This window comes from Syngnathus scovelli, chromosome 14 (genome assembly GCF_024217435.2).
Source record: "Syngnathus scovelli strain Florida chromosome 14, RoL_Ssco_1.2, whole genome shotgun sequence".
In the NCBI taxonomy this organism is placed as follows: domain Eukaryota; kingdom Metazoa; phylum Chordata; class Actinopteri; order Syngnathiformes; family Syngnathidae; genus Syngnathus; species Syngnathus scovelli.
Window position 1 is genome coordinate 4,835,421 of NC_090860.1, and position 11,068 is coordinate 4,846,488.

Below are 11,068 nucleotides of genomic sequence, written 5' to 3' on the forward strand. Positions count from 1 at the left end.
TATGGATCAATATGGTTGTTGAAGCCAAAGCCAAACAACTTCTGTACATTATTTATACAACTTACAGCTGGTCAAGACTTTAAATTTTTGAAATATGATCATATTTGATGTTTTTAATTTAGATGTCTATTTTAGGTCTACGTATACATAGACCAAGTTTAGACATCTAAATTAGGTCTATACAGAGACCAGACGTTTAATAGACGTCTATGGCTGACAGGGGATGTTGTGAAGGTTGCTGACGCCATCCAGCAGGGTTCGGGGGACTGAAGTGCACGCCACAACTAAAATTCTTGCTCACCTCTTGTGCCAATTTTAGATAGTGACTGTAATACTAAAAGAAACCACATGATGTCATAAATGGTCAAATACACACTGGAACTGCCTGAGTGGTACGTGTGTATTGTGTGTGTGTGTGTGCGTGTGCGTGTGCGTGTGTGTGTGTGTGTGTGTGTGTGTGTGTGTGTGTGTGTGTGTGTGTGTGTGTGTGTGTGTGTGTGCGTGCGTGCGTGCGTGCGTGCGTGCGTGCGTGTGTGTGTGTGTGCGTGCGTGCGTGTGTGTGCGTGTGTGTGCATGTCAAGTGTGATTGGCGAGGAACAGGAAGTCACCTCGTTTTTCAGGAAGTTGATGGCGACGCCATTGTTCTCCAGGAAGTGGACTCTCAGTCTAGGGCAGCTGGGCGGCGCCAGCAGCTTCCCGGAGATGAGCTCCAGCAACCGGATCAGAACAGCGCCGCTCTTCCGCGTTCGACTTCATCTACACATCTGTCAGAACTGCATTCTCCTGAACACACGCATCCCCCTCCAACATGTACGCAGACAGACACACACACGAGAAGAGACCGATGGGAAGTGTGTGCGTGCGTGTGCGTGTGCGTGTGTGTGTGTGTGTGTGTGTGTGTGCGTGCGTGCGTGTGCGTGTGTGAGACACACACACGTGTGCACACACGTACACGTGTGCACACACAATACAACTTACACGTAGTTGCGTGTTGTGCGGGCTGTCCGATGTTGAGCCAAGAAAAACAAAGATGTGGAGTTTAGAGTTGGTTCTTTATTGGCAAGATCTTGGGTTTTTTAATGGCAGCCAATACACATAGCCCGGCGGCACATAAACAACAGCTTCCTTCTCCAGGTCAGCTTGTTTTATACTGTCCGGAAATTGTCACATGACCATTTGGTATCTGTGAGTGTGGGGGGCGTCACCCCCCTCCTGTGTGTGTGTATGTGTGTGTCTATGGCTGTGTGTTTATACAGTTCTGTGTTGTATTCATGTTCTGATTGAGCAGTTACGTTAATATAAACTAATGAAAAGAATTGCACACATATAAACATTAAAACGTGCATGAGATCGTCTAACCTAACAGAATATGTGAACATTGCTGTTGCTCTCTCTTCAACGTGCACACACACATTATTAGCCAGGAAGCTAACTGCTGCACTTGGACATGTGGACAATTAGTTTGAAATGTTTTGACATTTGCTTTCAAAATAAAGTGTGGAATGTTTCCCAAAGAGGCCAACGGGAAGTTGAGCTGAGGTGGTCAGGGGTCATTCTTCGAGAGGCCACCGCCGTGCAGCTTCCTGCCAGTCTTCCACAAGTTCCTTTTAGCACACAAGTGTATGCTCAAATTTGAGACCTAAGTCAGATTTTTACTGATTTGACGTCATCAGCTAACACGTCTACTGTTTGCTTTGTGCGCTATGTGCTCACCCCAAAACTCACATTCATACAAGCCAAATCTGTTTGCAAACTTTAGTGACCTTGGCTCCCACCGTTGTTTTTTTTGGGGGGGTTTAGCTTCACGCAGGTAATAAAAGCATGTGTCGTAAGGTATGAAACAAAGGATTTAAAGTACTGAGTCAGCTGGGATAGCAAACGCTGTTTATTGTCAACAAGTGCTTTGTGTGGAGTGAGAACTGTCACGTTCAGGGGTGGAGTATGGAGCAGGACGACCAAGTGCAGCTTGGACCAGGGTTTATTGAGGCAAAAGGGAAGTGGAACGAGGCATCGAGGGAAACAGACGAGAACTGGCAAACTAATAACATGACAGACTGACCGACAGGGATGGCAAACAGAAACAGACTCGAAAGAGACAGGAACCACAAGGACAGCAAACATGACGACATCGACGATCCGACAGGGAGTGAGGGGCAGACAGGACTTATATACACGACAGGTAACGAGAGGCAGGTGGGAATAATCACACTGATCATGGGCACACAGGAGGGGAGGGGCGAGCACACGGACACACGAACAAAACTATGACACGATCGGGGACGAGTCGTGACAACAACAGCCAGTATGGAAACTCGAAAGGTGACACCTCAAAAGAACGCGTGCACACTTATATTTAATAGGACGTTCGTTAGCATTTGTTGCTAACGTCAAATAAATTTATTAATCTAAGCCATCAAATGTTTTTTTGGACCACTGAGTGCAAATGTCCTGTCTTGGTTAAAGGGGAAGTAACAAATTTCGTTGTAATATGTTCTGTGCAGCCAAACTCGTCGTAACGGTGTACTCATTAATGTTTCGTCTAGATTAATTAAACAGGCATATGGATATCCATATCGGGGGCGGCCATTTCGCCACTTGTTGTCGCAATGTATAATATCTTAAATTAAATTAGCAATGTATAATATCTTAAATCTTGCTTTGATTGCGCAGGCATTGTGTATCATGACGTAGGTGCGTGTTTAGCGTTTTAAGATCTGGACGAGCCATGGAGGAGCCTGAAGCTATGAAGCAGGGAGTCAACACACAAGCCTCGTCGATTGTACTCTTTTTAGAAATTCCCCTGCAACGCAGCGAGCGCGAGCGTCGGTCAAGACATACCTAAACTGCCGCTTGACACAGTTTGTCCTGAAGGGGGCGCCTAGCTGCCTTCAACAACTGGCGACGCTCAAATGACCTCCGAAGTGCCATGACGAACCAGTGACGCCACCTCGGTGACGTAGCAGCACTTTCAGCATTCAACCTATTCAGGGACAAAATGTCAGCATTATGAAACACATCTGCGCTGTTTGTTTCCGGGTTGCTGTGACGCAAACGTGAAGGGGCGGGGTATTATGAGCAGTTTGTCCCTCCCGCAGGTAGGTTGCTCGCTCGCCCATCCCCGGCAAGTTGCCCTCCAAGGCGTCGGTCAGAAAGTCCAAGACGAGGAGGGAAGTTGTAGCCCTTTACGCGTTGGCTTCTCCTTTTTTTCTCCCCCTCCCTTCGTTGTTCTGTGAGCGCTGCTGTCGCTGCTTGTGCTGGGGATGTTCAGTTGGGTGAAGCAGGAGCAGGGCGGCCGCAACAAGGAGGGCGAGATGTACCAAACGGTGACCGAGGGGCTGCAGAGCCTCTACAGCAAGAAGCTGCTGCCGCTGGAGGAGACGTATCTCTTCCACGACTTCCACTCGCCCGCCCTGGAGCCGGCCGACTTTCAGAGCAAGCCCATGGTGCTGCTGGTGGGCCAGTACTCCACCGGGAAGACCACCTTCATCAGGTAAGGCACGGCGCCACAGCGGAATATCCCGGCCAGCCAGCATTTGATTGATTGATTGATTGAACATTTATTTATCCCCGGGGGTGGGGAAATTCAGGCCCCAGCAGTATTCATACCACAGAGCGGGGATACAAAAGACACAGATGGCATGAGCGCAACTCAATAGGCTCTCATAAGGCTGCCACACAACGGCGCCACAAAGAAAGCCAGAAAGTGCGAAAGATAAAAATTTGCTTCCCAATTCTCTGCCGCACCTGGGAGGGACGGAGTGCGACCGTAACAGTCGACGGCGTTCAAATGGATTGGATGTGTTCGAATGACAACGACACGGGGCTGCTTTGAAGAAATCTCCGCCGCTCGAATTTAACTCGATCGGATTGCGTCGGCTCTCGGCGGACTTCCGCAAGTTGAAAGCAAAGAGGCATCGAGTGAATCAAGACGCCCGGCCCTGGCATGCTCATGAAACTCGTGCCGCACCTCCCGCGCGATGTAGAGTAATTCGGTCCCTCATCCTATTCGGCATTTGAACCTACTAGTGTGGATTACTTGGCGCGAACGCGCTCAATCTGATGCTTTTCAATATGGCCTTGGTGTGTGTGTGTGTGTGTGTGTGTGTGTGTGTGTGTGTGTGTGTGTGTGTGTGTGTGTGTGTGTGTGTGTGTGTGTGTGTGTGTGCGCGCGCGTGCGCGTGTGTGTGCGCGCGTGCGTGAGTGAGTGAGTGTGTGAAGGGGGTCATGTGACCATGATGTTTCACTTGACAGTTTCGCAGCTGTAAAAACACATTTTTTTGAAAAAAAAATTGAAATGTTCGCATATCTTTCAGCGCACGTGCACGTTGTTTTCGAACATTCACTTTGGACCTGCTACAAGTGTTCCTCCTTTTTTTTCTTTCGGCTGTCGACACCCCCATTGTGTGCACTTCCTTCATGTCATGTGAGCACTTGACAGGCGCTCGCAGTTTGCCACCAGACTCGACGTGATTTCAAACTGGTCCACTTGAAAAACGGCCGTAGCCACAGGCTGCAACATACTTGCAAATCGAATGCAACCGTGGTAGAAGACGCGGACGCGGCTGCACACCTTTCCCACCAGACGTGAGATTGGTGGTCGGTACCGACAGTCCAGTTGGTCGGTTGTTCCACACACCGTTGTTAAGTTAAATGAAACCTGTATTGCCATTCTTTTTTTCCAGCGTTTCATTTACATCAAATTTGCCCCAAAGCAAATTGTGTCATTGTGAGGTGTAGGTTGCCAGCCAAACGATTTGGGTACCAACCGACACCAAGATAAATGAGAATGATGTTCAGCCATCTGTCTTGTTCCGATTTGCTCCATTTGTTGTCTCTTCCCGCGAGTAACGATTCACTTACCCGTGCACAATTTGTGAGGACTCTCACGCGGTCCCAAATCACAGTATTATTTTTCACTCACTCGCAAAACTGATTTGGTTCTTGTTGTGACAGATTCGTTAATTGCTCAAATCATTTTTTTACTTTTTGTGTTTCCTCGGGTTGGAGTGTTCTCAAGTGAGAGCTGACTTGAGTATAATTTGAGGCGAGAGCGGGACAAAGAAAATGATTTTTTTCTTTCTTTATTTTGCCGACTAAGGGTAGAAATCCCGTGTGTGTGCGTGCTACATTTTTTGGGCAGCCTACAAGCTGCAGCGAAATCTGAGCTGCTGTTGCAGCACTCATGTGCGTGTGTGCGCGCGCCTCTTTGGTGCCTGTTCGGAGGAATGCCGCCAATCACAGGAAAAAGAAGGATTACAACTTCATCATGCGGACGGGACTCGACATGTCGCTTAAAGCAGCCGAGCTAATCGACTCACGTGACCCGCCAATGAAATGGCGGCTCTAGCGCTTGCTTATTTTCTCGTTAACGCGCTAGGCTGACGACGGCCCGTGTCGTGTTTTGGCCGTTTGTCGGTGCCGCAAATAGTAGTTGAATTTGTTGTGCGTGTGCGTGAGGAGTTGAGGACGGCCCCCCCTGCTTACAGCAACCAATCACATTGCAGCGGGGTGTCTACTGCCGACATTCGTTCTGGATATCTCAGCTCAGTGGTATTCCAAAAAGAATCGTTGCTCTTTGTAGAGGATAAATAATACATGACTGTGAGTACCGCGCTATTCACTGTCTCGGTGCTGCAGCCTGGAGGCACAAAGTGACGCAACATAGATGCTAATTGGCGCTTGCATATCAGGCCGCTTATTTTTTGAATCCTCAAGTTTAGGTTGAGCATGAAATCACATTCAACCAGGGCAATCGTGGTCATGACAGTTGTTATGGTGACATCACGTCAGAGGTAGCAGATGCAAAATGAGGCCGTTTCATCCAGTCATCCCCCCCCCCCAAAAAAAACGGGTCTTCGTTGCATAAGAGGAGGCTTCTATGACCACAGGTATCTTCTGGAGCAAGACTTTCCGGGTATGCGGATTGGACCCGAACCCACCACGGATGGCTTCATCGCGGTGATGTACGGCAATAACGAGGGGATCGTACCCGGCAACGCCCTGGTGGTGGACCCCAAGAAGCCCTTCAGGAAACTCAACGCCTTTGGAAACTCGTTTCTCAACAGGTATGCTTCTGACACCTAAAAATGGATTCGGCTCGCCGATAGGATCAGCACCGGTAATTGCCGTTTTGACGCATTTATACGCATCAGGCTTTGCAAAAAAATTGAATCTGCCATCTGAAAAGTGAAGAAAATTTCTGAGAATTAGTATTAACTTTTTTCAAATCGCTTCCTGTTCCAAGAGAAGCAGCCGAGTGTTTTGCTCGTTGCGCTTTTTGTTTCATCTTCAAAGCTATGTGAAAGAAGAACCTGTTAGTGCGCCCACAACCTTTGTTTACAATTTGAACACAAAGATGTCAGTTGTGTAAGACAAAAAGCAAAATACTACGTTGCCCGCATCCACAAGTATTTTTGAGAGGAAACGATGGGGAGCCATCTTGTGCCAGTGAGGCCCCCCGCCTCAATGAAGCATTGTTTCTAGGGGGAAGCGTTTGTGCGTCACACGTGGCGGCATTGCGCTCTTGTTATTTTCTGCCTGCCATGCGATTTATGACCAATGAGCCATTTATGGTCCCACGCGACCGCCCTTTTGGATGTACGCTGGGCTATCTATGCAAATACAAATACAGGCTCCACGAGCTAAGGGAGCTAAGCTATTGGCCTTCCAATTGATCTGCTTGTGTGTACAGGTTCATCTGCTCTCAGATGCCCAATCAGGTTCTTCAGAGCATCAGCATCATCGACACGCCGGGGATTCTGTCCGGAGAGAAGCAGCGCATCAGCAGAGGTGCCCGCTAGCCCTCCGCCTTGACTTTTGCTTCGTCACACGCTCACCATGCAACCGCAGCAGGAACAAAGCGCTAACTAGCCGACACGTAGCAATGCAACGCTATTTATTTCAAGAGTGGATTTCACCACCGCTGGAGCTGGAACAAAGCGCTTAAATAGATATTAATAAGAAATACTTTTTCTATTTGAACCGAGCATCTTTGAAAGCATCCCACTTGTCAATCAGACGCATGCCTGATTTAACATTTATCTTTGAATTATTTGCCCATGATATTTGTTGGTGCATTGAGGGAATCGGCTGCGCGAGGGACGGAGACGACTACTTTCAGGCAAAAGTCGTCATCCCTCGCAGACGCATTTGGAGCTTTACTTTATCCCCATGATTCCGTGTCGGTCCCGTCAACACATGATGCGTGGTGCAAGAAAGACGGGACAACCCGCTCTCGCTTCGGCGCCGGTTTGAGGTGTGTGCCAAAGAGCCCGCTGAGTTTGCTCGATGACATCACCGGCCTCAGCCAGTCGGGCGGAGTCTCGGTGGGAGGACGAGTGGAGATGGGGGGCGCGTTGCTGCAATCTGGAAACACTTAGCGCTGCTCAGCCGATTCACACACACGTACACGCCCTAACAACAATGTCACTCTTGTCACGGCATATTTTGTACGAATATGAAAAGGAATCTTAAAGGGAGCCCTTGATTGTTTCCAAGTCTGAAAATGGCCGTGCTACTCGGGTCACAATTTGACTCGAATCCCTCAACTCTGCCGTCAAGAGTGATGGTGTCACGAGTTGGAAGCATTTGTTGACATTTGACTCGTGCGTCTCACACCGCAAGTTCCACGTCCTGATTGGCACCAGGATGTGTTTCCATAGTGACCAGCAGGCCGGTTGAATGAATGAGCGCCCTTTGCGGGTTTTCTTGAGTCAAGTTGACAGTTGCCACGTGATTTTGTTTCACAACACTAAAAAAGGAAGCAAGATTGCTGGACAAAAAACATTTCCTCAAAAAGGGGAAATGGAACCTATGAAGTCTTCACCCGGCATCCTGCACATGCACACTTGAAACCGCGGAAGGAAACTGACACCCGAGGGCGTCGCCCTTGTCACCGCCATCCTTCATTTATTGATGGAGAAAAGCTGCTTTGGTGGGCAATCGCCTAAAGCAACTACGGCAACTTCACACCCTTATTGCATCTGCGAGAAACTCAGTATAGTTCTGGGGTCCTTTCTCGGGGGAGACGTCAAGGACTAGGTTAGCCTGTTCAAAGACAGCTTGTGGCTGATGATGAAGAGGAGGTATTCTGGCCTCCTGACGGGGCAAAGGGAAGGACCCGTGTGTGTTTTGGGTGGGGACGGGGGGGCTAAGCGAAAGTTTGTAGTAAAGCTGCACTACTAGGTGGATTTTTTTCCTCGATTGGATGGGCCGGGGTATAGGGGTCTGGAACGTGAGTCTCCTGATCAATGATGTGCTTCGGAGAGATTGGGAACTTTTTGGCTTGCGCTTTCCAGCTTTACAGTGTCCAAGCACGTCAACGTAAAGGCTCCTCGTCCTATGTGAACAGGTTACGACTTTGCCGAGGTTCTGCGTTGGTTCGGCGAGCGAGTGGACAGGATCATCCTGCTTTTTGACGCCCACAAACTGGACATCTCGGATGAGTTCTCCGAGGCCATCCGAGCTCTCAAAGGACAAGATGACAAGATCAGGGTGGTCCTCAACAAGGCCGACCAGGTCCGCTCTCCCTCGCGTCCGTTGCCTCGCCTCATCCGCAGCCTTAACGCCTTTTCCTGCCCACCCTCGTGTTGCAGGTGGACACGCAGCAGCTGATGCGTGTCTACGGCGCCCTCATGTGGTCTCTGGGCAAAGTGATCAACACCCCGGAAGTGGTGCGAGTTTATCTGGGCTCCTTCTGGGCCAAACCCCTACAGAACACAGAGAACAGGTACCTTCCCATAAGGCGTTTCCGTCCCATGACCTCTCGCTAAATTCACTCTCGCCCTCAGACGTCTATTTGAGGCGGAGTCTCAGGACCTCTTCCGGGACATCCAGAGTCTTCCGAAGAACGCGGCGCTTCGCAAGCTCAATGATCTCATCAAGAGGGCCAGGCTGGCCAAGGTGAGACAGGAAGTGCATGGCGAGGTGGAAGGAAGTCACATAGGCGCATGTTAAAACTGGAAAGGTTTAAGCAAGTCAATTACTGACACGAATGGCGGCGCTCGGCTCCAATGAAGTGGCTTGGGGGGACTCGACGTCAGAGACACAAGCAGAAACGGGGAAAAAACAGCATTACGCTTTATGTCTATATTTGGGCACCGCACTCAAATGTGCGTCAAGTATTTTGAAATGAATCTCATACTGACTTACCCCACCTGTGGAATGCAGAGGGTGACATTGGAAACGTTTGTGGAATGCGTGCGATGCCGTTTCCGCTGCCGGCGTCATGCGATATCCCCGCCAACGCCAGCCCACACGTTATCACCGCCTTTCTGCGCTCTGTCTCCTGTTGGAGAGAGGAGCCTCCGAACCATCCCACGTTTGCATTGACGCTGGCCGTGTGCTTGGCAGGTGCACGCCTACATCATCAGCTACCTCAAGAAGGAGATGCCATCGCTGTTTGGGCGCGAGAAGAAGAAGGAGGAGCTTATCGCGAGGCTACCTGAGATCTATGCCATCCTGCAGAGGGAGCACCACATCAGCCCTGGAGACTTTCCTAACGTCAACAAGATGCAGGTACGTAGAGGGCAATGCTCGACTGCCCCCCCGCTGCTGATGTCAAGATTCATTGGGCATTGAATGACTCGACAACGAGTCGATAATGGTTTAGCGCCATAATGATTCCAAATCCTCTGATTGATTTCTTCATTGAGATCGGCATGCTGAAAATAACGCTGTGGTGAGTCTACAGGTGTAACGTCAACTCCTCTTCAATCCTGCTTTTTACGCCCGCCGAACGTCCCGGTCAATGGCAGGCTACGCTTACTTGCGCGCAGTTATTTCTTTGGCATGCAATCACAGTAGCGGTCTGATGGACATATCACAGCCACCGGGGTGAATCAAGCAGACGGGTTCTGTTCGAAGGATAGGACCGGCGCCCCAATGACAGCTGCGCATGTCTCTTCCAGGACATGTTGCAGCACTACGACTTCAGCAAATTCCCATCGCTGAAGATGAAGCTGATCGAGTCCGTGGACAAGATGCTTGCGTCCAAGATCGCCGGGCTGATGACCATGATCCGCGAGGAGGAAACCAAGGCGCCGCCTGCCATGGTTTCGGGCGGCGCCTTCGAGGGCTCCCAGGACGGCCCCTTCGGCCGCGGCTATGGCGAGGGCATCGGCGCCGGCGCCGACGGAGCCGAGGACTGGATTGTCAGCCGGGACAAGCACCGCTACGACGAGATTTTCTACACGCTCATGCCCGTCAACGGCAAAATCAGCGGCGTCAACGCCAAGAAGGAGATGATGAACTCCCGGCTGCCCAACACTGTACTGGGCAAGATATGGAAGCTGGCTGACTGCGACCAGGATGGCAGCCTGGACGACGAGGAGTTTGCGCTGGCTCAGCACCTCATCAAGGTCAAGCTGGAGGGCTACGAGCTGCCGGCCGAGCTGCCCCCACACCTAGTGCCGCCAGCCCATCGCAAGCACGCCGAGGCTGAGTATGATCCCGGCGAGGACTAGACGCTCGCGTCCATGCACCCTGACTGACGCTCGACGACAACAGGCACCTGTGTTTATTTGCGACGCTGCCCGCTCGCTTGAAATTTTCGGTTTAACACAAAATTAGCAAGTTTGCCATCAGCAGATTTTTGGGGAGAGACTCTCGTCTTTTTATTTGCTGAAAAAGTCGCTTATTTGCTGTTTTTGTTCTCACTGCATCTTGGCTTTGGAACTGTTAAAGTGAGTTGAGGAGCTTTATTTAGGCAGATGTAGTGATTTGCTGCCATTTTGTGGTTGGCTAGTACAGTACACTTTAAACCGTTTTAGGGGCGTGTCACTCACAGGCTGGATGAGCTTCATTTAGGGCAGAGGTAACCCACCTTTTTGAAACCAAAACCAACTTCTTGCTCACACTGCTTAAAAGCAAAACATGGTTTTGAAGGTCCTTGTCATACTGGTTTTGCTGGTGTCACTTGCAAGACTCGGCAGCAAAAGCAGCCAAGATTTGAACAGCTGACCATTTGGTCACCAGGCAACCCACTACGGTAACTCAGCAAGAGATTTTAAGATGTGAAGACATATAGCCTTGTTAATTAAATTTGAAAAAAACAGTGTTTTCTACATGT

General features: G+C 49.9%; 1 protein-coding gene across 1 annotated transcript; it reads left to right on the forward strand.

Moving 5' to 3' along the window:
* Positions 1–3,089: 3,089 nt before the first annotated feature.
* ehd4 (EH-domain containing 4) lies at positions 3,090–11,053 on the forward strand. The gene is made up of 8 exons (XM_049740233.2): positions 3,090–3,490; positions 5,889–6,065; positions 6,692–6,789; positions 8,351–8,517; positions 8,595–8,728; positions 8,790–8,901; positions 9,352–9,516; positions 9,909–11,053. The coding sequence occupies exons 1-8, from the start codon at positions 3,261–3,263 to the stop codon at positions 10,461–10,463; spliced, it is 1,638 nt and encodes a 545-aa protein (XP_049596190.1). The 5' UTR covers positions 3,090–3,260; the 3' UTR covers positions 10,464–11,053.
* Positions 11,054–11,068: the final 15 nt, after the last annotated feature.